This window comes from Pezoporus flaviventris, unplaced genomic scaffold, assembly GCF_033815535.1.
Source record: "Pezoporus flaviventris isolate CSIRO_AGI_PZ_B2104156 unplaced genomic scaffold, CSIRO_AGI_Pfla_v1 ptg000031l, whole genome shotgun sequence".
Taxonomy (NCBI): domain Eukaryota; kingdom Metazoa; phylum Chordata; class Aves; order Psittaciformes; family Psittacidae; genus Pezoporus; species Pezoporus flaviventris.
Genome location: NW_026892579.1, coordinates 17,322,611 through 17,348,201, shown reverse-complemented (window position 1 = coordinate 17,348,201; position 25,591 = coordinate 17,322,611). Strand labels below are relative to the sequence as shown.

The following is a 25,591-nucleotide window of genomic DNA, read 5'->3' as shown; positions in this document are numbered from 1 at the left end:
ATTTAATGCTTTTCAGATGCATGGAACCTGTATCAGCAGGGTGCAGTGATGTGAACCTAAAATATTCCTTTCCCTTGAACCGAAGTCTTATTTAATTATTAGTTCCTTTGACAGGGACAAAAATAGCTGAGAACATTTCAGCCCAGTCAACGATCAGCATTTCAAGCCACCTCTCTGTGCTTGACCAGGGAAGCTTTTGATGTAAAAAGTAGAATGGGAGACTGGCTGGGCCTCCACAGCCAAGGAGAATGCTATCAAAGCCCTTGGCTTCTGTAAAATACATTGTATGTCTCCTCCCCCCCCCCCCCCCCAACACTATGCAAAGTGAACAGACATGGGCATGAATACCCCATCAGACTAGAAATGCAGAACAGAAGCATCAAAATGTGTTACCTTTGCAAAATTAGTGGGGCTTTAAGTTTTGTAGAAGCAGGGAGTTCATGAGTATCAGAAGATATAAACTACTTTAGGAATGTAACCTGGTCTTTGTTACATGTTCTTCTCATGGAGTCCTTTGATTGCTGTCAGTATGTAGTCCCCCAGCTGCAATGCAGTGCTCTCTGCCTGAGCCAGCTTTTCTCTTTTAATGACTCTATTGTATCACCTGACTGTGAAGATGTGATAAGGTAGGTAAGCCTCTACAGTGTACACACAGCACGGTCCATGGGAAACTGCATCATGCATCAAACAGCAAGGATTTCTGTATGCCAAAATAAATGCCCAGAGCTTTCCTAAATATCTATGTATTTATTTTATTCTGTAGGTACAGAGCAACAGTTAATCACTGGTGGACCAGTTTCTTCTTCTGCCCCTGCTCAAGATGTCAGGCCAAAGGACAAAGCTGGGAGTGCCAGCACGTTCCACAAGCTCCAGCAGGAGCTGCCTTCATCCGAGCTTTTGGGCTCTAAATTAAGACATGTTAAGGTTCAAGCTGCTTTGCAGCCCTTGACTGAACCTGCAAAGACTGAACCACGGAGTGGCTACTTCATTGACAAAGGAACGCAGACAAAGAAGTCCAGCAAAAGCGGGCAGTCAAGGCACAAAGCTGTGCACCACACCGGGGCACATCTGAGCCAAGAGCAGCAGCCCTCTGTCCTGCCTGCAGGACAGCCGCCTGCCCCTGCGCTCAGAGACACCTCTCAGGCCCTGGAGATAACGCAGTACTTCTTTGAGGCCGTTTCCACGCAGATGGAGAAGTGGTATGAACGGAAGATAGAAGAAGCCCGGTGCCAAGCTAACCAGAAAGCGCAGCAAGACAAAGCTGCACTCAAGGAGCACATTAAAAGCTTAGAAGAGGAGCTCAGCAAATTAAGGACTAAGGTACAGAAAGAGAGCTAGCGTCTACCAAGCAGGTAAAGACAAGCAACAGGACCCATTTTGGAACCTGCCATATGGGAATCTGGAGTACTGGTGTATATATGTATTTGTGGTGCCTGTTACATCCAAACAAAATCCTCTTTTTCAGGAGTAGGAATTGACTTTGGAGTTAGTTCTCCAGAACCAAGAAGAATTCATATGCAGACTGTACTGATGACAATGAGATGCTGCACATTCGTTCCTTTCTTTGTTAGTTCCAAGAATACGCTAAATATTGCACTCTCAATTTCCAGGTGCTGCTTGAACACAAACTGCGTTAGAAACCAAAACTGCTTTCTGAAAAGGGAATGTCCTTATTTCCAAATAGGTCATGTGTGGCTAGAGGGTTCCACTGGAGGCTACATGTAAATATGTGGTGATACCAATACTGAAGTGAATCCAGGGTGTTTGAGAGAGCTTTTGACAGAATTCTTTAGTGATGAAGGGCTATTGATACTATTTTAGTCTCTCTCTAGTCAGTGGAGAGCAGCTACAGAACCAACTCCAATTACAAGCTCACACAGGTGACAGATGCAGGCTTCCAGCTGGGACAGGCCAGGCTCCCACTGAGTAAGATACATCATATTAGGTACAGAGGCTTCTGTTGCCACTTTGCTTTTCTCTTGGTTTTACATTATTAAAAGCTAAGTTAGATTTGTCCTTTTTTTATGGAGTCCTGCTTGCAAAGCTCCTTGTGGTTACACAGTTGGTGGGGCTATATTTCAGTAATCTGACAGAGAAGTTGTTTAGGGATGGCAAATATTTTACCATAACCATGTTCTATTTGCTAGGTATGATTTTTATATAAATCTCTTCTTCAGTCAGCAAATGGCTGAATTCTCCACTCCTAAAGAAGCTTGAGAAAGTCCTTTTATCTAGAGAAGTGAAAGCTTCTTGTACTCAAATGTTTCTTTTTTTCCTACAGAGTCAGGATTTTCTCACACACCTTGCCCTTTGTTCCTCTCTCCCGTTTCCCCCTCCCTTGTATCTCTAAAAAGAGAGGCCCGGCCTTGGTGAATCTGCAGGTCTTAAGGACTGGATTCACAAATAGTCACACAAAATAGAGCTCAACATCCTCTTAAAGTTTTTACGGATGTGTTTTGTTATAAAATCAAAACTTACAATGGCCAGTGTTGCCCACGCTGACATACTCCAGATCAGCACTGTTGCATCTGCACCCCTTTAGGGCTTCCTCCTTGTCCCTCTGAGAAGGCTTCTGTTAGAAATGTAAGTTAATAGATCATGACAGAACAGTTGTTCAGAACCAGTTCAAACACCGGACAGTACTGTTATGCCAAGGAGAAGGGTATTCTTCTTTCTGTACTGAGGAGCCCTAAAATCAATACAAAATACTTCACAGTATTGAAGACACCACTGACTAATTAGTGATTAAGCTTTTGTCTTTTTAGCAGATGTATAAAGAAAAAAAAATTGTATCATATAGCAATATTTTTAAAGTTCCTATTAATGCACTATCAAGACAAGAAAAGTGTATCTGCAGTTACGGAAGCACTAGTTTTATTGCTCTGACTTCTGTAGTCTAACCTAGACACTTCCATATGTTTACAGTTTTGTTTAAGCTACTGTAGGAACGCAGAAGCATGCTATTTAAGTTTTGTATCATCTTGATAAAGTGAATGTTTTGCCAAGCAATTAAAATAAGTGTTGCTCAAAAGTCTGTGGTGCAGTGTTCTCTAGCAAGAGAAAATAGACAGAATCCCCTCAGTTGACTCAGAATGGGGAGCAGAAAATTGGACTTCAACTTCTCAGCTTTTGTGTTTGTGGCTATGAAACACAGGAACCAGTTCTATTGTCCATGCTGAGGGAGGCTGCAGGGGCTGACTGCCATTTGTTAGCTGCTGCACACACCCACGATTTCAGAAGTTAGGGGCACCAGGCTGAACGTGCAGATGATAGCACACAGTTCCTGAGCTTGCACAAGTACAAGGGAGACGGAAAGGCTATGGATTTAACCTAATCTACTTCACACATGAACTGCAATACCAAGGTACCCATTGGAGCAGTAATTTAAGACAGTAACTTGACTGCAGAGTAAATTTTAGAGGTTTTCTGATGCTAACAAGCATACTGTAAAATAAAGGGAGGCACCTTCTGCTAATTCCTTCCGTTCTACTACCCTTTGTAGTCACCCCTCCTTCAAAAGGAGGAGCCAACTGTATGCTGGGTTGCATCAAAAGGAATGTGACCAGCAGGTTGAGGGAAGTGATTCTCCCCCTCTGCTCTTATGAGACCCCACCTGCAGTCCTGCATCCAGCTCAGGCTCCCAACACAATAGGTATGTGCACCTGTTGGAGCAAGTCCAGAGGAAGCCACAAAGATGATCAGAGGGCTGTAGCACTTCTGTTATGGAGACAGGCTGAGATTTGGGCTTGTTCAGCCTGGAGAAGGCTTCAGTGAGACCTTAAAGCAGCCCCCAGTACCTAAAGGGGGCTTACAATAAATCTGGAGAGGGACTCCTTACAAAGGCAGTAGTGGCAGGACAAAAGGGAATGGCTTTAAATTGACAGAGGGAAGATTTAGATTGCCCCATCCCTGGCAGTGCTCAAGGCCAAATTGGATGGGGCTTCAAGCAACCTGGTCTAGTGGAAGGTGTCCTTACCCATGGCAGGAGTTTGGAACCAAATGATCATAGAATCACAGAACAGTTAGGGTTGGAAAGGACATTAAGAACATCCAGTTCCAACCCTCCTGCCATGGGCAGGGACACCGCCCACTAAACCATGTCTCCTAAGGCTCTGTCCAGCCTGGCCTTGAACACTGCCAGGGATGGAGCATGATCTGTAAGGTCCCTTCCAACCCAAAACATTCTGTTATTCTATGAGAACTACAGTAGTTGAAGGATTTCACAAAATACCTGTATTATCTACTTTTCTTCACAGCACACACTTGGGAGTATATATACTTACTCTAGCAGACTATACTTAGACACCTAAAGCCTTCTGGCAGGCAATTTTGTCTTGACAAGCCAACAACGCAGTGGAGATCATGGGCTGCAGCACTCATGGGGCACTCCCTGTCAAGAACTATTCCTGGTTATGAGGTCACAACCTAGAAACATACAAACTGGAGTCGAAGGAGTAATGCAGGCTCAGGGCCGTGAATGAAAAGCACTGTGGTGAGGCAGCAGGGAAAGTCTTGTAATTAAAGAGCAGAAATCAAACCGCTGGCTCAGGGGAAGGGGGAAGTTACATGTGAGAAACAGCTAACACTGATATGCTTGATTAGCCAAAATTCCTTTCTAAACAGCATTTTCTGGTAACATGAAGAATCAAGCCCCGACACACTAATGTTCAGTGTATTCTATCAGAAAACATTAACAAAATTTAGATTCTCAACAAAATGTTTAGACATACTTAAGTTCAAAGGGTTCTGTCTATACAAACCTCAACTTTTTAGCAGCCTCACTGGTGGTGTGCAACACATCCTTTCCTGCAAAGCTAAATATGTAACTTTGAAGACCCTTTGTTTGGCTCTAGGAAGAAGCATTCTTCCTTCTCTCCCATAGCCTGGAGGGGCCATACTGGCCTGTCCCTTCCCCTGTGCCAGCAGTGGCACTTACCAACATGGTGGCACTTACCAGACTTGCTGTGAGGCTGTCCAGCTAGTAAGGGCAGGTGGCTTCTCAAATGAATTGTAGTAGAGTGAGAGAGGGAAGAGTTCCTTTATCTCTTGAAACCACGACCTGAATTGCAAGCAAGTACCTGACTACTGGATAGTCAGGTATGCAGCTACTTTTGTCTGGCTTTTTTATGCTGAGAGAATCCCAGACTCACCTTGGCATTTTTCATTTTAGAAAAAGAAGATAAACTGCAATTCACAGAGAGGTAAGAATGATTGCAAGCTAACAATTAAAAGTTGAGTAACATAACGTTTGGAAAACCAGCCCACAATATCTGCAGTTAGTCTTTTCTGTCTGCAATTCTTCTTTATATTGACTTTTAAATACTAAAAGTTGAAGGTAATTCCTGTTAACTTGGTCATAACTGTTTCAGGGGATAAAATCACACATCTTCATATATAAAGACCTCCCCTTTTAAGTTTTATTCATTTAGGACTGAAAAACTATCTACACAGAAAACACTTGCTTTATGTTTTATCATGTTTATTTGCTTTGGGCCTATTTATTTATCCCAAATGTTCAGGGCTTTTTAATCCCAAATTTTGGTAAAAGTCCTTGGCACAGTACAGAAGGAGCTGTTGCCACTATAAATGTTACCACTTAAGAACTGCCACAATAGAAAACAGACAAAATAATCTGTCTTACATTTATTTGCCATTTCCCTGGTGTAACACTGCTGCTGTAGTTTTGGTGCTTTCTGCTTTTCCCACAGCACATGCTACATCATCCATTCAGGCCTTTAAAATCCTTTTGTGTCTCAGTGATTTCCACATGGGAGGGTAGCCAAACTGAGATGAGAAAGGGGAATAAACAAAACCCCCACCATGGTAGATTCCACCTTCAAACATTACCAGGTTGCCAGCAAAGGCTGCTACTCTAACCACATTCTGGAAGAAATACTATGCTTGTTCACAGCAGCTGAAAGTCCAGCTGTCAACAAACTTTAAGATCAGGATTTTGCTAGCTTAAGTGTTCTTTGAAGTTCCTGAAGTTGCATGTTGCCTTGAGTGATCATCATCCTGATGGCATCCTGTAAACCAAAATGCAATCTACTGAACCAAACATCTGTTCACAGCCCAGGTTTTACACAAGCACATGGATTTTAACACATTAAAACACGTACAATTCTTACCAGCACTATTGTGATCTGTTTTTTTTTGTGTGTGAAATTAATGCTATAATCACTGAGATGGTTAAAAACCAAGCGAACAAATGAATTAATTTAACAACACGTTTGGGGGCTGGTGACAGCTTTGCTTTAAAACTCAGTTTGGAACTGGATTCAAACTTCTAATAGTGTTTTCTTTATGCCTGTTTGTCTACTGCCTTTGCAGGCAAGCAGTGACAACTGCACAGAGGCATTATGCAGACAGGTGTTTGCACAGCAAGGGGATGTTTCAATGTTATTCTGATACAAGTCCTGTAATACTTTGTGTAATGCAGCCAGCAATACCTTGAGCACTGGCTAGAAAAAAGGATCAAGGTATAAAGCGGAGGACAGTAGACATACAAGAAACGTGAAGGTTTCTGCATTTCATACATGCTTCCTAGACACAACCATCCAATTTGATTGTGTTCAGCTTGAAATTTAAGATGAAAAAAAGGTATAAAAAGTTTGACCATTAATGAGTACATTATTGTATTACTCCATACAATTTTTCTCATTTGTGGTTTGAGTAGGCAGCATTTGTTTGGGTTTTAGGTTTTAATTCCAGATTATTATCTGGAAATTAAGAGAAACATCACTACTGCCAGCAGGGGGATCGTATTTAGAGATGCTGAATTACGTCTTCATATAAATGTTCCTTAAGAGAAAACAGTACTAGGAAACCTCTTACCAGCCTCGAAGTGACACCTGTAACAACCCTTGTATGAACTGCAGGACAACACACTGATCATTCCCGAGGGCAGGCAGTCAGGGTTCGGGGTTCCCGATCCTCACCTCATCTGTAGCATCTTTATTTCTCCTGAACTCCTCCCTGGCCCAGTCCTTTAAATAGCGGCGATCTGCTTCAGCAGGGACCTCACGAATAGCCCTTAGGATCTTCCTGTATAACTGAAGAACCTGCTGTCGCCTCAGGAACTGGGAAGGAAAGAGGCAAGTCCATCCGCTGTCCCAAGACACTGGTGCGAGGTAAACCCTCCGAGACTTTGTGGGACATTGAACCACCACAGTTCCCCACCGCGCAGTACTGCCCGAGATCCCGGTCCATGAAGCTTCAATGTCATCGGAAGGGGCATTCCAAGCACGCTGCGGTGCCTCAGGCCAGCTGCACACATGCACATGCAGCATTACATACGTGGGCGAGACCCACCTCACCCCTCGGCCACCCGCCGCCGCGGCCCAGCCCACGGCTCCCGCCCACCGGCCACCTCCCTCAGCCTCGCTGCTGCCATTCGCCACCCAGGCCGGGGGCCCTGTCAGCACTGCGGCTGCCGGAGGGAACCTGAGCCGCCCGCCCGCCCGCCCGCCCGTACCTGCTTCAGGTTGAGCGCACCCGGCGGCAGGCGGCTGGCGGCCATGACGCGCAGCTCCGCCTCTCCCGCCGCCGCCGTGGCCGCCGAGCCCGCCCCCGGCGGGCGGGGAGCACCGGCCGCCATTTCCGCTGCCTCTGGGGGCGGGCTCCTCGCTGTGGGCAAAGGCGGAGCTTGTCCCCCAGAGCACCGGCGGAGCTCAACGCCGAGGCGGAGGCTAGGGCCCCCCCTGCACCCGCCCGCGGCCGGTGCCTGGAGGGCTGCGGGCAGCCGCGGACAGCCGCGGACAGCAGGACCCAGATGCAACAAACTGGAACAACAAACTATAACGTGCATTGGAAACAGATCCTTGCCATCTTAGCGAAACTTTCGGTTTCTAAACTGTTTTCTCCAATGACAACAACTACGCAGTAAAAGTCTGAAGTGCACGCTCGTGAATCATCCGATGAACTAAAACCACCTGCTTCCACAGCTAAATTTCCCAAAGCATGCAAGTATTTCTGCTCGCTTATGAGAGATCTAAAGCACATTGGAAACACAGAACACGGTACCTGACATTTAACTGCTTATGGGGTAGAGCTCCCCTGTTCAGTCTGCGGTTCTGAAATGTGCTTATTGTGAATGAGCTGTGGCAAAGTGACACAAATAAAAGAAACAGCCTCCGGGTCTTATCGCTGCTGCGCCTCAGAACAGCCCCAGCAGTACTTCCAAGTGAGGTTTTTCTACCTAGAAGCCAGTGAGAACAATCACATCTTTGGGCATGCACCCATGTTTCCAGCTGCTTCCTGAGCAACTCCTGCACCACACTTAGAATGAGACACCTCTGATTTTTGTACACAAAGACCAGGAGCATTTAAAGTTTCCTTCAGGTTTCCTTTGAGAGAAGTCACAAAGACTGGACCCTGAATCAAATGGCATTATCCTCATGAAAGGAAGATGGGTGTTGACATTACATAAACCACAATACATTTTCATATGGAACTTTGTGCACTGCTAGAGAATGCACAGCATTTTCCATCAGGCAAATTTATTCAAGCTGTGATCAACTGAAAGAACAGACGTCATAATTACAAACAGTGGTACCTCTCTTTATTAGTACAGACAATATAAGATGCATAGCTTTTGAAATGAACAATCATGTCCATGCTCTTAAAACATCAGATTAACGAAAGGTCCTCAATGTCTGCCTTGGACAGAGGGGCAAACATCACAGTGTAAACTTGATAAGATAAGGATGATTGTATGGCATTATTCTCCTGTTGGTATTATCAGACAAAAATCAGCAATAATTAAGTAGGATGTGTTAGACTGCAAAATAGTTTCAGGTTTTCAAGTACTTGTTTTTTGGTTGTTTAAAACCATCTGCTTCCCCCAGCTCCTTGCCAAAGAGGCACCCACCACATGGGTGAAGCTAAAGAATGCTTTTTTGCAAAGACACCTGAAGTTCTTCTAAGGCAGAACTGCCTTAGAAGCAATACCATTTTTTCTTATTGCAACAGACAGTGGCAGCAATAATGTCACTGCTGTGAACATTACATAATAGTATTTTTTAGAAGTAATAAGTTATCACAAGAGAAGTTGAAAAGTTTTGCATTATTTTTGAGAACAGGCAATGAAAGATGATGGTCTCACCATTGCACAACCGTCCTCTTAACAAATGTGGAAGAATGCCTCAAGCACTTTGTTCTTACGCAGTCTGACCTGCCAGAGGGCAGCTCCTGCACATTAATCCTAGTTATAAAGAGGCTTTATGAACTCCGTGATGAAGTGCCGCTTCATCTATGTCAGCGGCTTAGCAGCAATCAGGTATTGACATTGTCTACAAAGTCTACAAAGTGTCTGAGGCAGTCACCAGCTCAAACCACTGTCTGAGTGCGTCACTGAGAGTTTCTGGAAGCGCATTCACATCCCTAAGGATCATGTAGAATGGGAAGGGGAATTCTTCCATGTAAGATCTGATTTCAGGCAATTCCCCAGGACCTTTGAATATAGGTACTTTAATGTCCAAAATGGAATCCTGTGAAAAGAAAAAATTATGTTACTACTTCAAATAGTTTTAATTCCTCCTCTGTTAAATCAGAAGTTAATAAGAGAGTTCTAAGATTAAAAGCCGTAAGTGTCTGATGGCAAATCAAACCGAAGCATCTAAGTGCTTTTGCCCTTTTAGATAAACATGCTCTAATCATCAAATTACAGGCCAGAAGAGACTAATCTTAAGTTTCTGCAAAACTAAGTTCCATAAATAAATCCCATCTTTCCTTAGTATTTTATGATTTGAGTTTACTTAAGCACTTCAGTTTTATACATGTGATGCCTTCCCGACGCTGTAAGCTCCTGTCATCTGGAAGCTCTTTAGGGCTGAGCTCAACTTGTATCTGTGCAGTGATACAAGATTCTTTTGCAAATTATAATATTTGAGTACTACAAAGACAAAAATCAGATTAAACCCCAGCTGTGCTGCTTGTAAAGTAACTTCTCAGTTGCCCAGCATAGCAGCTCAGAAAATTAATACATTTCACTGTCCAGAATTTTCACTTGACATTACAGCCAAATTTCATTTGAACCTTGCAACTGTCAGCAACAGAACTGGTGGTACCCAGCTTTCCCAGTTCAGGTGCTAAATAACTCTCCTGTACTCCTTTCAGTCTAATGTTTACTTACATGGGCTCCAACTGCCATTTCAAATGGAGACTGCTGTCAGACATGATCAATTTGAATCAAAACTGAGATGGAACAAAGCATCTCTATAACTCTGAATCTGTCAACCTGCCAGCTCCTTCTCTGGTGGCCAAAATCTACAACCTTTACATTTGAAGACAGGACCTCTTAGCTAGCCTTCCTGTGGCATGGAAGCCAATCTTTCTTCTTTTTAATACAAAAGGGATTAAGAATCACAGGAGGGAGAAATCACAAAAGATCTGACAGACATGAAAAACTGAAATTGAGCTCAATATCTTTGACCTCTGAAAAAGATAAGATAGCTGTATAGCACTACAAAAAGACAAGAAAAAGATTTGTATCAGTTTCTCATTCACTGCAGTTGAATACTTCTCCGTTGTTCATTGACTTACCCGGGAATTAGGATTGTCCAACACTACAAAAATGACAAAGATATGGGCATTCTGAGCTGCGTGAACTGCTGCTGTCACTCGTTCCTTGCCTTCCAAGAAAAGGCCTCTTCCATCAGATACAATCAAAAGCAGCTGTGCTGTTTCTGAGCACAAAGAACATTTAAAATTACAGTAAGTTAAGAGTAATCCGTTTAAAGGGCAAAAAAGAGTATTTTGCCTTGCGGGTATAATGGAAAGATGATTATTCCTAATGAAATTAAGTCTTTATCAAAGAGAATTCTGACTTAACATTAAGCTGCAGTTACCAGTAGGTCAAGAAAGAAAAGTTTTTTTCCCACGGTGTGAAACCATTGGGAATAATGGAAAAAAAAAAAAAGCCCCAGTCCATCAGTACCATAATCAAGGATGAAAGGCGTGGAAAATACCTAATGAACTTAGTCGTGGCCTTGTCTTTCATGCCTCGTAATTGCCTACTGGCTGAATTACAAGAATCCAGCCACTAGATCATTACCTCAGTAAAGCAGCAATGAAACAAGAGTCCAAATCTATTCCTCCTATTCCTCCAGAAGCAGGTACTTATGGGTGCATCTGTGTTAGCATTTCACCTTGGACTGTGCTTCTGAAACGTGTTTCCCTCTTGTCCCTGCTTTAATGGGCTTGGCTTCCATAAGAGCAGTCTTGAAATTCCCCAAGTAAGTTATTTTTGGAGGAAATTAATCCAAAAGATGAGTTTCATAGGCACAGTCAAGGCAGTACAAGCACTACAGTGCATTCTGCCTCTGGGACCAGACCAGCTAGTTTGAAGTAAACCTCCTAAAACTTACACAGCACAGATGTTCCTCAGCACTGGCCATTTTCTGGTGGCATGTTACTTGACCCAAGTTGCCCCCAGAGATACATCCCTTTAAAGGTACATTCTAACTAAGTTTTGCATCTATCATCTTTTAATTACAAGGTAAATCACAGTAATTACTGTCAGGAATGCAAGCCCCTCTCTCCTGTTTCCCCTGCAGTTTAATGGCTAGGGGAGGGATGTAGAACGCTTCCTCCTTTTCCGCAGACAGGCCCCAGATATGACAGTGCTTGGTCTTTTTTACAAAAGGGGTGATGTATCCTACTGCCTTGTCTTGTGCTAGCTGCCTGATTCTAGGGAGCTGATTGCTGCTCCATCCCAGCCTAGTTCAAGACTGGAAGCTGCTCTTGCTCAGAATATTCTGACAGCCTGGCGAACGAGCTGTGGATTATAAATCCCAGATTGTCCATTTCTTGGAGTACCTCAAGAACTTTTTTCAAATCTGGGTGCCACCATGATAAGCTTTTAACTACAACAAAGCAGCCTTTTATGCTAACTATGGGTCAGCCACGAGGTGACAAGCCTTCCAGCTTTTCTGGGAAATTTGAGCAGCTCATGACCTAAACTTGCCCTACAGTGAAAGGCAGGTAGGAGGCAAACACTCTCCTCAGAACAGTGTGCTTCTGGACACCTACAGAAGCCAGGCTCTCAAACAGAAGCGCCGAGGGAGTCAGGGTCACTAGGGAGCTGGACAATGCTCTAAAGCAGGCATAGTCTAGGACTTAAAAATTATCTGGAAACATGACATAAAAGGAGGCAGGTAGGGTATGCCTTTTTAAAAAGCCTTAAACAACATTTCCATGAATTACTGACAAAGTAGGTATTTTTGGGGTTTTGAACTGAATTTCAACCAAACATTCATTTTGACAAAGCAAAACCTAAGCTCTAAGGCAAGAGATGTCTCATTGCTAGGAGTCTTTCTGGCAGGATATTGCTTCAGGATGTAGTGAGCATTCTGCTGCCATGGCAACAAGCAGAGTCATAAAAAAAGAGAAGCAGCTCACCCGGATTAATATTTTGAGACAACTGCTGTGCTGCAGCAAACATATTTGCTGATGATTCTAGAAACTGCAGAGGAAACAAACAAGAAGATTAAGTTATCTCATCATAAAATAATAAACTTAATAATGGTAACATTTTTAAAGAACACATTTCTGTATTTTAAATGTCAAGATAGGTCACTGCGACCACTACACAGATACAGTCCTTGGCATTTTCTTACATTGACTCTTCAAGTTTAGTAAGCATTTTTGAACTAGAGAATCTTCAGAAAAGCCTTCAATCTGGATTAATAATTTTTCCAGTGTTAACAAAGCCATCAAAATCTCAGTGAATTGTTCAGGTGATTAATGGCATCATTAAAAATATACATCCTATCTCTAGGATGTTTGGCTTCAACTTGCCAAGTATCTAGTTACGTATTGCCCATTAAAATTAAGAGCATCAACCGTCAAATTGTACCAGTTTTAAAAGGACTTTGTAAGATTACCATTGAGCTGTTTGGGTCTCCTCCTCTTCCATTTAATTTTAACGGAAGATCTTATTCAAGTTTGAAAAGGTAAGACTGCAAAAATCTTCCTAAAAGGAAGAAAACTTTGTAGCTGTCCAGGAAGTATTGTCACAGAAAGTTTTCTTCAGGAATCAGTCAAGTCTGACAAACATAGAGAGCTCTTCCTCCTCTTCCTACAAGTGAAATCCATGGCATGAAAACCTCCTGAACTCCCACAAATTTTGATGGGATTTGGCTTTGGGATACCCAATAGGTTGTACCAAAATACTGTTTAAGACCCAGTATAAACAGAGAAAGATGAATGCCTGAAAGTAGCATACATCAGGCCTGAAAGTGAGAAAACACTCCCATTACAAAATTGCAACCATTCTATTGCTTTGTTCTCTAACCAGCTATCACACACTCAAATATAAACAACCAGTAAAGGTTACAAAGCCATCATGAATCCATGAAGCTACTGATGTCTCTCTCATCTGGAAAAGATCTGCAGACCTGCTGCCTGAGGCATTCTTGTGTACCTGGGCTATTTTTGTTTTCTTCTGCTGAAACTTGCAAAGACGCAATATCCGGGTCCCCGACTGGTCACTGAACTGTTCATGGAATGGGTGCAGCAGCTGAACAGTCTCTCCAAAGCTTCAGAAAAGAATTAAAAATGACAGCGTGAAACCAGTACTTACATTCTGCTCTGAAGTTCTGAGGAAAAGATTTCAAATCAACTCACCTACACACAGCAATTTGCCCTACTTCTAGAAGAGTCAGCGCATTTCCAATAACTGCCAGGGATTCATAGGCAAGCTATTAAAGAAAAAAGGTACATCAAAAATGGGGCATTCCAAGTTTTGCTCACAGCTCAGTATTCAAATATGGAGAATGTTACCAAAATTAGTTTTGTCTAGTAAAGTAAGTGAAGAGACTTCCTATCTTTTTTCCTGTTATACAAGACAGTCATTGCAATAAAGACATCCTAATCTTACTTGAGGGCTTCAGCTGACTAAGTTAGAGATACCACTTTAAGCAGGCTAATGAAATAAAACACTGAAATAGCTATTTAGAGGGAAAAGCATTCTAAATAAATAAAATCACTGCAACTGAGCTATGATGAACTAATATTCAATCCTTCAATGACCTGCATAGCTAAACAAGTTTTGGCCTTTTGTAGGCAACAAAAGATAATTATCCAGTGGATATGTACAGTTCTGTCTAACAAATTAAACATCTCCTCCTTTTCAGCTAACTTTTATTAATCTTTAATAACAAATCTCTTAGGTGTGAAGTGACAAGAGTGAAGTGCAGACCAGCAGTGTAGCTGCTCTAGAATCACCAGTCAGGCTTTCCAACAGCCACCTGTATGAAACAAGTCAGAAGCCAGCATGCTCATCAACGACAGGTAGTCTCTTCATACTTCTCCCAAGTTTTGTTTTACCTGTTTGGAGTGATTGTCTATCATACTAGAGGAATCATCAATAGCCAAGCAAATCTGGTACTGTCGTTTGCTGGGCTTAGTCCTTCTCAACCAGATCTTATCTTTTCGGAACTGACTGGCAATATATGGTATCACTTTACGCATGTTCAGTCTCTTCCCTGTTCTGTAGTCTCCTCTGAAAGTTAAGAAAACAAGACGGTGTCAGGCATTATCAGCAAATATCTCATTCTGGAAATCCTGGCCTATGCAGCATATGCACCAAAATAACAAAAAAGTAGTTCTAATATTCATATTCAGGTATAGAGCAAAAACCACCTCACATTTTTGAAGCAAGATGGGTATTCAGTGTTTTTAAAGGAAGCTCTTAAGTGCCTAAAATAGAAAGCAGACCTTGAATTTAGACTCTTCCATTTTGAAACACGCCCAGGTCTCTTGGACAAAAAATAAATCACTACATATTTAAACCAACATAAAACTTTTTGACATCTGACACAATCTTTGACTCAACAGCACTTCACATGTTTAAGTTGATTCAACCACCTGTTGCACAGAAGAGAACAGAAAACAGTATCCTCAGGATGGGTACCTACTACTACACACATTCGCGTTTCATAAATAACCTAGTGTTCCCATACAATAGAGCTGCAGTTGTACAAAGGTTAAAGTCCTCCCCCCCCCAAACCAGGAGTCTGAGTAAAATAAAGCCTCAGAAAGGTGTAACTTACTTCAATTTGGCTGCCTGAGTGGGTTCCAGTATGAGTCGTAGCTGTTCGCAAAGCTGCTGTGATAGAGGAGCTGTCAGTACTAAATACCTCTGCCACAACTGTGCTGCTTCCTTCTCCTAAAACATCATACAGCACATAAAAAAAATAGAAGTGAATTATGAAGAAACAACAAGTTGGGAAGCTGAAAAAAAGAAAACAAACCTCAGTTTACTAAGGGGGAATTAGAAGGTAACTATCAGCCGAAACTGTCAGAATGCCTCAAGATCAAAAATTAAGGTGTATTGAAATTCAGCAAGATTGTTAAGTCTCCACACTGGCAATTTCATTCAGGAATTGCTTCCAAATATGGTTTACAATTAATGACTAGGAACAAGTGTCATAGTGTGCTTCTGCTGTTGGTTACCTCAAACTCCACCTCATGGTCTGCTGACCATAGCTTTGTGAAAGTGGTGTCCAGCACTTAACTGTAGGTGACAACTCAAAATGGAAGGAGCTTGGTAAAACTGAGAAAAATGTTTGTAACTATGCAAGCTTTAAAAGTCATTACCAACAGAGTAACTTTCTGCCAATAGCACACAGCATGTTCAAAATGAGACCTGAAACGTCATCATGCTTTAAGAATAATGGTTTTGTTGGTTTGGGTTTTGTTGTTTTTTTTTTTTGTGGTTTTTTTTTTTTGTTGTTGTTTGTTTTTGGTTTTTTTGTGTTTTTTTTTTTGAGGGGGGGTGTTTGGTTTTTTTTTCAGAGTAAGTTAAACATAACAACAAAATTAACACCTAAATCACACAATTTTGAATATTTAGATTCCAGCCTGCTTGACTTCCTCAATGCTTCAGCAGTAAAACCAAGATGAAATAATGCAACTGAAGGATTCCTATTGACAGTTTTATATTAAAACAAGGTCACGAACCTCATCTGGAGTTCCAGACTGCTGTGTCTGCCAAGCTTCCAATTGCCTCTCAAGTTCCTTTCTTAGCTCTTCAGGATCTCTAACGATGTGCTAGAAGTGTAGTCATGAGATTTATGAGACAGAAAAATCAGTTCACACATCTGGTGCTTCCCCAAACTACAGCAAACTACCAGGAAGTAAAAATGCATTGCTCTTCTCCTTTTAGGCACAAAAATACTGGAAAAAACTTAAATGAAGATTCTAATTCTGCTTTTTTTAATAGCTTCCATGTACAGGAAGGATAAATACCTCCCCACAAATACCTGCATCTGTGACACAATCAACATAGGAACAATGCTAGGAACATCTATGATACGGACACTATAAATAATACAGAACTTCCAACATAAATCAGTGCAATGATTTTGACAAACACCAAATTTAATGACAGTATAACGGAGATCAAACCATTAAATAACACCTATCTAGTATCCTCCAAAATATAATATGCTTCACTTAATTAGTTTTTTTAAAGTTTCATTCAAACCACTTAAAGAATTGAATGACATCTTCCTGTGTACCTGCCAACAAATGGTATTTGATAAGCAATTCTGTTCAAGGACATTCAAGCTTTACTACACTTCTTTTACTTTTATTGTACTTCCAGTGACAACTTCTGTTCCTGCCTTGTAACACCACAATCTAGCCAAAGAGTAGTATATGGTCTGCATAACCTACAGAATTATGGATTAAAAAAAATAAGCCTATGAATGCAAACTACCAAGTAATGTCTCATTCCTCAAAAAGCAGCAGCAGTCCTTATGGTCACCTACTGTAGGTTTAAAGAAGAGTGAAAGAGTGTACATGGATGGAGCTTCTTCCCTTTTCCTTTTCCTGAAGCATGGAAACTTACTCTTTTCCCCCAGCAATGTTTCTCCCTTCCTATTTAACTGGTGCTGCAAGAGCTCCCCCCTCTGTTTCAGGTTTGCATGTCAACGGAAAAGAACCCACCACCACATCCCTGAATATGAGAGAACACTCTTGCATTCCACAGCCTTTTTCCAAAGAGCTGCACCATTTGGAATTAAGATGTAAATATCACATATAGCTGGCACACAACCGTTTCCCTGCTGTGCACAGAAACAGTAAAATACTGCTTTCCAAGTATGTACTCAGGACACAGTATAAGAAGCATGAATGGTCAATACTGCTGAAAAACAGACACCGAAAATACTCTTACTTTATCAGCTGATTATCCAACTGTCAACTACTTCTATGCCATAACTCTTCATTGCAAAATGTGCTTTTTCACAGCTAGCAGTCTGCACTGGAAACTATGAGTGCTACATGAAGCTCTAGTATTTTCTAGGCTATGATAGTATTTTTTGAATTGACACATTCATAAAAGGCACAAGATCAGCTTTTTTAAGGAAGTAATATGTTGTGATGAATTAACTGAGTTTAATTCTTTGCCCACAATAGTGTTTAAAATTCACTGATGCCTAGCTCTCTCTTCACTCTGAGCCTTTTATCTTCAGGGCACACACCTTGCCCATCACTTTCAACTACCCAACCATCTGATCAGCAGATTCATCCGAGTTAAAACAGTTCTTGACAGTCAGAAAAACAAGATTTCTTTTAAAAAGAGTGAAGATGAGATCTTCTCTCATAAGGATGGGAAAGAGTTGTCATTTTAAAGTCATCATGCAGCTGCCATGTACAACAAACAGTTGTACGTTACTTCTCATTCTGCTATTAAAGAACAGCAAGCTACCACATTGTCTGAATAAAAAGAATTCTAAACTTTTGTCTTCAGAGTTCCATTAACATGGGTCAAATAAAACAAACTGTTTCTACCACTGTAGTTTTAAGATGACACTTTGGATATCATACCTGGGGAGTGTCCATCAAAAACTGATGGGCTGTATGTATGGTCGAGTCCTTGCTTCTCTCTGGCTTCTCTTCTGTCACCTTTGGTAGCTTTTCTGCTGTAGAGTCATGAACATCCTCAGAATCAAAAGTCTGGATCTCTGGCTCCACTTCACCTGGTCCTGCAACCACAAAACTAATTACTAACTTTGTGCATCACACATACTACAAGAACCAATAATTGTAACTCAACTCCCTTACAAAGTGTTTCACATGCTTTGCAGTGCAACCCAGACATTCTTTTTTTTTTTTTTTTAATTTCATTTCAGGAGAAGTGCACAAGTTCTAAGGCAGTTCTAGGAATAGGATGAATCAACCTTGCTACTCACTAGAACTGATAAATATGCGGTTCCTTATGCAAACTGTTTTTCTATCTTACAACCTTGCCAAATGAACCTTAGTGAACAGGTGTCTTTAGCACCTGAAAATTCCATCGGTGAAGTACATTTTTGAGCTTCATAGCCTACCTGACAGTAACAGGAGGTATAAAGCAATGCGAGATCAATCAGCAAATAATCATTAAAAAAAATAGGGCAATCTTTTTACTCTCGAGTTTTGTAATGAACAGCTTCCTGCAACTCAAATCAATTTACAAAGGAATGGACTGAAGATTTTCTTTTATTATTGTTTCTACTACAGGACACTGTTTAACATGTTTTTTTAAGAACTATTCCAAGAAAAAAAACAAAACAGTCTGACACTGTAGGAGATGTTTTGAAGATTATAGTTTTTCAAACATACTGTTAAGAGAATCATGTGGAAGAACAAACAGGAGTGATTACATGCATGCCTGTGCCATAAAGCTAATAATGAATCTAGCAAGAGATTTAAGTAAAGAGATTAAACCTGAAGGGATTGGGAGGCAAGAAAGTTAATCAGGCTGGTAAAATTCTTGTCTCCCTCTCTAGCCACCTTTTGTTTTATCTTACAAGAAAACTATCCCAAATTCCAAGCTACAGTGTCATTTACTTAGATACATCAAAATTAAATGCTTCTGTTGCAATTGGCAAGAGATATTTATTTATATCTTGCTTATTTCGTTTGTGTGGGCTGTGTGGCTGACAAGTCAGACTGTCTTTTCATCTACCAACCATTTGCATCTGATAGCCATTTTCTGTTAAGAAGCTCAGTTTTGGTTTGTTTCATTCTCACGTCGGGAAGAAATCAGGGCAACAGTGACACTTCAGTGCTACCTCACACTGGCTGTTGTTCAGACCAGGTCCTCAACTTCTTGATGCTTTGTCAGAAATTACACATAAAAAGAAGAGTTGTGTGGTGCTGATGCTGGTGACACTGGAATGCAATTATGTGCCAATTAATTATGCAGACTGTCACTGTGTCTAGCAGAGGGAAAGTGTTCGCCTTTTACATCTTTAAAGAAGTGGATGAAGGTTAGAGACCATTAACTTGAAAGGAAGCTGCAAAACCCTCCGTCACTCAACCGATTTAGCAAAGGCTAATGCTGGTTACTTGGCAGGAGTACGAATACTGCTGCAGAAATATCAACTAAGAGCAGATGCTTTAGTCTTATGCAGCATATGCACATCTACCATATGCAAAAATAAATACCTACATATACATTTAAAGATGCACATCAGCGTATGTTTAGAATGTTTTTTAAGTTAACATACCAGGAGTTTTAGTGGAAGAAGAATTCTTTTTTTCTGGCTTCAGCTCCTCTGTGTCTACTGCTGTGAGATCCTCATCATTCTGCATTTGGGTTTCCATAGCTGCATCTTCAGAGTCTCCCTCTTCCTTTTCTTCAGGGGGCATAATGGGTTTCTCTTGCTCTTTGCTAGCTACATCTGCACAAAGGCAACAATAGTTATTACGAGGAAAGAGGAAGGGAAAGTAGTGAAGTTGCAAAAAAAGAAAAAAAATTGCATTCTGAGCACACTGCATATCAGTTTCAGTGAACTTCAGAAGAGATCTGAGCTATTGCCTCGAACTTCAGTTTTATCTTTCACTGTGCTGTGCCATTTTGTGTTAGTGAGCTATTGCCCTGAAAACCTGATGAATGAAACAGACTAGAAATTACTTTAAAAGAAAAAAATTAGAATAGTTTTTAAATGTTTATTAAACTAAAATCCATTTTTATGAGTGAATTCAGTATGTTATAAAATGTTATCATTAGTAGGAATCTGATTGCCAAAGAGTATCATATATTATAGTGAAATGGTTCTACATCTTAAACCAAAGCAAAGACTGTTAAACATAATTTGAAAAAACATACTGGCAAAAACTACAGTAAATAAGTGTGTTTCAGGATTTGACTCTGAAGTAACAACTCTTTACACCCAGAAATATCAACATACCATATGTCTGCGCATCATAGCTTTCAGAGCCTTGTTTAATATGTTCAAATGCATCAGCCTCCTCCACATTTTGTTTAGGCTGAGTTGTATTCTGCTTTGCTTCACTGCTGGATTCCATGGTTCTCAGTCTCTTGTGGATATGTTCATTGTGATCTCCCATTGAGCGTTCATTATCTGCCTGACCAGGTTTCCTCTTGAAACTCTAAAACAAATTAACACCATGAACTTCAAGTGAGGTGCAAACAAACACTGATTACAACAACGGTTCTGATGAGGAGAATTTGAAACTATTTGCTGGTTAATATTAAAATATTCAAATTAAAAATAATAATAAAAAAAATAAAAAGAAGAGATGAACCTGAGTATTTTTTCTGCTTTGCTTCTGAGAAGCCATCCGGGCCATGCGTGTGGATTCATGGCCTTCTGACTGATTTGCACTTGAAGCTCCACTCCCACTTTCCTGAGAGACAAAAAAAGAACCAATAACTCCAAAATCACAACTGTAACTGAAAATGGCAACTTCTGTAGTCAAATTTCAGAAGTTACACTGGGAAGCTGTGCTGCTTTCTATTGTGAATGACAGATGGCTCACAAGTGCAAGCAGTATTCTTGTGGGGAGCAGACAAGACAGTTCTGCAGCTCAAGCATTAGCCTAAAATTACAGTTTTCACTGCTATGAAATGTCACTATGTATCTACATGATCTTAAATCTTTTCCAGGGAATTTATAATTGGTGTTCCAAAAATTGAATCTTACGCACTATTCCTAAAAATACAGCAGCAGTTCCTTGACTGTTCCTTAAAAACATACTCACAAGTTCAGCATTTTTAACTTAGACACGTCCATGTATTTTACCTCTTTAGACTGGTCTCTTTCTGACGCCTCTCCAGCCAGCTCAACAGCACTGTCACTCTGCAGGTTTTCTTGCCCAGTCTGCCCTTGTGTTTGATGCTCCATTCTTTCCTCAGCCTCAGGGATCTCTTCATCCATCTCTGAATTATCTTTGCCCTCTTCTTCCTGAAAATAGTATTCGTTTATTGTAACAGTCTGAAAAACATTGGAAAATGAGTACTATTGAAATGCACATAAAGAATAATGCCATCATCAGGCACAACCAACACCGGTTCACCAGGGGAAAGTCCTGTTTAACTAATCTGATATCCTTCTATGAAAAGGTCATCCGCTAGTAGGTGAAGGGAAGTTGATGGATATAGTTTTTCTGGATTTTAATATGGCTTCTGATACTATCCCTCACAGCATCCTTCTGGATAAGTTGTCCCACTATGCGATGAGTGGGTGCATGGTGTGCTGGGAGGCAGGGCTCAAAGGGCTGTGGTGAATGGGGCTACATCTGGCTGGCAACTGGTCACCAGTAGTGTTCCTTGGTCTGACCTCATACTCTCTATAGCTTCCTGAGAGGAAGTGGAGAGAGAGGTGCTGAGCTCTATTCCCTGGTATCCAGTGACAGGACACTTGGGAATGCTTCAAAGCTGCGTCAGGGGAGGCTTAGACTGGACTTTAGGAAGCATTCCTTTACTGAGAGGGTGGTCAAACACTGGAACAGGCTTTCTAAAGGGGTCGATGCCCAAGCCTTTCAGTGCTTAAGAAGCATTTAGACAATGCCCTTAACAACATGCTTTAGCTTTTTGTCAGCCCTAAATTGGTCAGGCAGTTGGACTAGATGATCTCTCTAAATCCCTTCCAACTGAAATATTCTATTCTGTTGTAGCAGAAGGCGAAGGAGATAACAGGAATACAGATGACAAAAATACACCAGTTTAATAGTAATCGCATTTCTGTTATCTTGATGAAGATTCCCATCCACATCACACCTACTCAATGTCAAATCTATTTCAGTATCATAGATACATCCATTTCTTAAGTCTTCTATAAGGTAATTAGAAAAAGAAAAGCAGGCTTTTATTTATCACTCTTTACCTGAGGTTGAAGGCCTTGGTCAGCAGCAGGGATTCCCTTATCTTCAGCAGATTCATTTTTTTCCTCATCAGGTGGTTGTGACTGTTCCTCATCCTCTTCTTCTGCTGCATCCTCAGTTTTTCCTGCATTGTCATCTTGATCATGAGCATCTTTGTCGCCTTCATCTTCCTTCTCCTCTTTATCTTCAGAAGTGCCTTCTTCAGCTGGTTCTGCATCCTGGTCATCTTGCTTTGTCTCACCAGTATCCTGTTCATTCTGTTCTTCTGTTTTCTCTGCCTCATTTAAATCAGCAGGTTTCTCATCTACTTCAAAATCATTTTCTTCTGGATTAAAAACAATCAGAAAGGTATACAAAACTTCTAGTGAAGTACAGAGATAGTGAATATTACAGTGAATAAAACTGCCCAGCTCATAAAAAAACAGAGATATCTATACATAGAATCTATTATTTTCTGTTGCACGTAAGTCCTTTATGTCACAATTGGTTTGTAACAAATGATACAGTAGGATGAATTCCAATTAATTCCCTTTAACCTAACAGTCTTGAGGGTGAGTTGACTTTGAGTACAAATGCTTACAAGTATCATACTAAAAATGAAACCATAAAAGCAACTGGACAATTAAATAAAGAGCTTCTAGTCAAAGTGTCACTTGGATAACATTGAGAAAGCCTGCTCCAAAGTGTGCATGAAAGATGGGTAAAGGAAAATGCTGTAATGTTGTTAATTATTATCTAGCCTATATTTGGTACATTTTGACACACAGAAGTGAATGTGCAGGTTCTTGTTATACACAATCCTATCACCACCTCTTTCCTTTTCTATTGAGAAAAAAGAGCTCATTATCTGTCTGTTCCCCCATGTTTCCATTTGGCTTTCATCTAGGAATCTGTATAGAGACTTTCAGCTGTACCTTCACCCTCTTCTTCCTCATCACTCTTCTCATCATTCTCTAGGTTCAGATTATCAGGAAGATCCAAAGGTTCAACTTCAGGCTCCTTCTCTTGGTGGCCGTGATAAGGATCTATTTCGTTCTCGTCATATTCACGCTATCAGCAAAAGAATGGGGGGAAAAAATAACAGGTACATAGTAAGTGGGAAGAAAGGCAAAAATAAGAACTAAGATGCTACTGAATTCTCTAGGACAGAAATACTGGGTGCAAATCTTCCGTTCTCATCAGTTAAAAATGAATTTCCAGTGGTAGATATCCTCATGTATACAAAGCAGAAAAAATTAATTTTTGCAAATGCATTTACATAAATAGGTATTTCTTAAAACCAGCATGTTTTATGTTCAGAATCCAGTTTTCCTAGCTGAAAGATTCTGAAGAGAATCTGCACTCTTGCAGATGGCAAATGCACTCTTGCATACTATGCAGAATATTCAAGCATACTGCATTCGCATGTTTGGGATGAGTCCCACTGACTTGGTGTTTCTGTTTCTAAACACGACAGAACAAGAATTTAAGCTTTGCCCATCAAAACATCAGTTCAGTGTAAAGCCTGTTTTGGCAGCCATTACAAGTTCAGGTTAATGCAAACAAAAATTCTTTTTGTATTATGGATCAGAAAATACAGATTTGATAAAAGGGATGCAATATACTTTACTTTCAACTCTGAAATTAACCAACTTTATTTTTTCCAAACACACTTCACTGTTAAAGACCATTTCAAATTCTTAGAAACATATGATATGAGCAACAGAATATGGTTTAACAGCAAAATACTCTGTGGAATCCAAATAACTTTTACCTCATCAATCTGTTCATGGATTTTCTCTTTGTTTCCACCATCCTCCTCTTGTTGTTCTTTTTCCTCATCTTTGGGATGCTGTTTTTTATTATCCTTGTTTCCTGCGCCCAGATTATCATCTTTTGCAACGAGCTCTGAATCGTCCTATTAACCAACAAACCCAAAAGAAAGTCAGTTATGCTACCTGCTTCTCAAAGTCTCAGTGACAAGATACCATCTCCTACAGAAAAAACAAAAAAAAAAATCAAACCAAACACTAAATAAAATTTATGATATACTGAAATTATCTCTTTCCTAGACCAAGAGCTATATAAGGGATTTCATGGTCTAGGGTCAATCAAGTTAAGAGAGTTTAATTCCTTTGATGTTCTTCTTCCCACCCCTTTTCTGTTTACCTCATCCATTCCTGGTCCAGTTTCTTCTGTTTTACTACTGTCATCTTCATCATCATCTTCATCTTCATCCCCCCAGAGCCTCTCATCCAGTTTATCATCAGCTTCAGCATTATCAAGATTTCCCATCTGCTTATCCAGCTCCTCCTCTTCATCTGAATTTTCATCACCTGTGTACAATTCAAAACTTGTTTCAGTAGAGAAGAGATAAAGCTAACTTTTTTGTTAACTTCAGAAACAAGCAGGCATACTTAGCAGCTTAATTTCATCACTCTACACAGTTACTTGAGAGGCATGGAAAAAGATACATATGCAGTAACACCCAGAAGAGCAGGGTCCTAATTATGTGATTCAGAGTGTTCTCTTGGACATAAGGGGACACAGAATTTTTTCCCTCAGACTAACAAGTCCCAGGTACAAAACTTGGATGATTTAAACCTCTATTCCTTACCCTCTCTGTGCTTCATTTTCAAGACGTTTTGGCATTACTGGGAGGGGGAAGATCCATACCACTTTATCTGTGTATTAGTTTGGGAATTTCTCTTCTTGTGAGGGCGTTTTGTCAGAGATTTGGAAGTAAATTAACATTACCATAATTTATAAGCCACATTTGTTTAAGATGTTCAGGCTGTTACCCCTTAAAGTGAAGAACTGGTGCCTTTTGGGTGAATAGCAACTTGAATAAGTCTACCAAATGTTGCTATTTTTTTCCATTTAAATGTAAAGTTAATTTTTTCTTATTGCTAAAAAGTTAGCTATAGCTAATTAGTCATGTTTTGAAATTAATAACAGCCATATTCTCAAGTATTCTGTGATCTTCAACAGCTCCATAAAGTCAGTGATCAATTTTAAAATGCAACTATAGGTCAGCTCATAAGAGGAAGGAAGAATCAGCACCCTTCATTACAAAGCCATCACAGTGAAGACAGTATTTGGCACTAATCTGCTGAACACTTTTCAGTATATGCTTCATTATATAAAAGTAACAACCACCACTGGATTCTTCTATAATATTTCTTGTAAGTTTGTGATAGTGGAAGAACCAAACCTTTTTTCTCCTGCTCCCCATCATGCATTTTTCCTTCGAAGTCTTCTGACATTTCAATAGCATTGTCTTCTCCTTCAATGTCTGGTTTAGAATCTTGATCCTCTTTCTCCTTCTCTTCACCCTTTTGAAAACTGTCTTCTATCTGCATTATTATTAAAGGCAAAAATTACAATGGATCTTGCCTATATATTAAAGCTTACTTATTTTTGTGGTACTTTAAGTTTATATGCAAGATAAAAGCCAATATAAATAGGAGACTGAAAGTAAATTCATGTT

General features: G+C 40.5%; 3 protein-coding genes across 3 annotated transcripts in view; 1 reads left to right on the top strand and 2 right to left on the bottom strand.

Annotated features, from left to right (window-relative positions):
• The window catches only part of ANKRD6 (ankyrin repeat domain 6), a 93,812-nt gene extending 92,347 nt beyond the window's left edge, over positions 1–1,465 (top strand). The window contains exon 18 of the mRNA XM_061460298.1: positions 764–1,465. Within this exon, the coding sequence (XP_061316282.1) occupies positions 764–1,338 (575 nt within the window). The 3' untranslated portion in view covers positions 1,339–1,465. The remainder of the gene's footprint in view (positions 1–763) is intronic.
• Positions 1,466–5,628: 4,163 nt separating this feature from the next.
• Positions 5,629–7,614, bottom strand: LYRM2 (LYR motif containing 2). Its single transcript, XM_061460296.1, has 3 exons — positions 7,475–7,614; positions 6,939–7,079; positions 5,629–6,026 (listed from the first exon to the last, which is right to left on the bottom strand). The coding sequence occupies exons 1-3, from the start codon at positions 7,595–7,597 to the stop codon at positions 5,946–5,948; spliced, it is 345 nt and encodes a 114-aa protein (XP_061316280.1). The 5' UTR covers positions 7,598–7,614; the 3' UTR covers positions 5,629–5,945.
• Positions 7,615–8,538: 924 nt separating this feature from the next.
• The window catches only part of MDN1 (midasin AAA ATPase 1), a 102,840-nt gene continuing 85,787 nt past the window's right edge, over positions 8,539–25,591 (bottom strand). Inside the window, exons 85-102 of the mRNA XM_061460297.1 lie at positions 25,316–25,457; positions 24,271–24,437; positions 23,876–24,019; positions 23,037–23,172; positions 22,125–22,447; positions 21,042–21,203; positions 20,545–20,646; positions 20,187–20,388; positions 19,503–19,676; positions 17,836–17,993; positions 15,964–16,053; positions 15,054–15,169; positions 14,329–14,503; positions 13,627–13,700; positions 13,424–13,538; positions 12,400–12,463; positions 10,543–10,685; positions 8,539–9,488 (exon numbers count right to left, since the gene is read on the bottom strand). Coding sequence (XP_061316281.1) covers positions 9,300–9,488; positions 10,543–10,685; positions 12,400–12,463; positions 13,424–13,538; positions 13,627–13,700; positions 14,329–14,503; positions 15,054–15,169; positions 15,964–16,053; positions 17,836–17,993; positions 19,503–19,676; positions 20,187–20,388; positions 20,545–20,646; positions 21,042–21,203; positions 22,125–22,447; positions 23,037–23,172; positions 23,876–24,019; positions 24,271–24,437; positions 25,316–25,457 — 2,676 coding nt within the window. The 3' untranslated portion in view covers positions 8,539–9,299. The remainder of the gene's footprint in view (positions 9,489–10,542; positions 10,686–12,399; positions 12,464–13,423; positions 13,539–13,626; positions 13,701–14,328; positions 14,504–15,053; positions 15,170–15,963; positions 16,054–17,835; positions 17,994–19,502; positions 19,677–20,186; positions 20,389–20,544; positions 20,647–21,041; positions 21,204–22,124; positions 22,448–23,036; positions 23,173–23,875; positions 24,020–24,270; positions 24,438–25,315; positions 25,458–25,591) is intronic.

Excerpts from the sequence above, each read along its gene's own strand:
- LYRM2 (XM_061460296.1), bottom strand. The coding sequence starts at position 7,597 with ATGGCGGCCGGTGCTCCCCGCCCGCCGGGGGCGGGCTCGGCGGCCACG. Across the intron at positions 7,080-7,474 it reads GTGCGCTCAACCTGAAGCAG|TTCCTGAGGCGACAGCAGGT; the intron begins GTACGGGCGGGC and ends TTTCCTTCCCAG. Across the intron at positions 6,027-6,938 it reads ATAAAGATGCTACAGATGAG|GATGCCATCAGGATGATGAT; the intron begins GTGAGGATCGGG and ends TTTGGTTTACAG.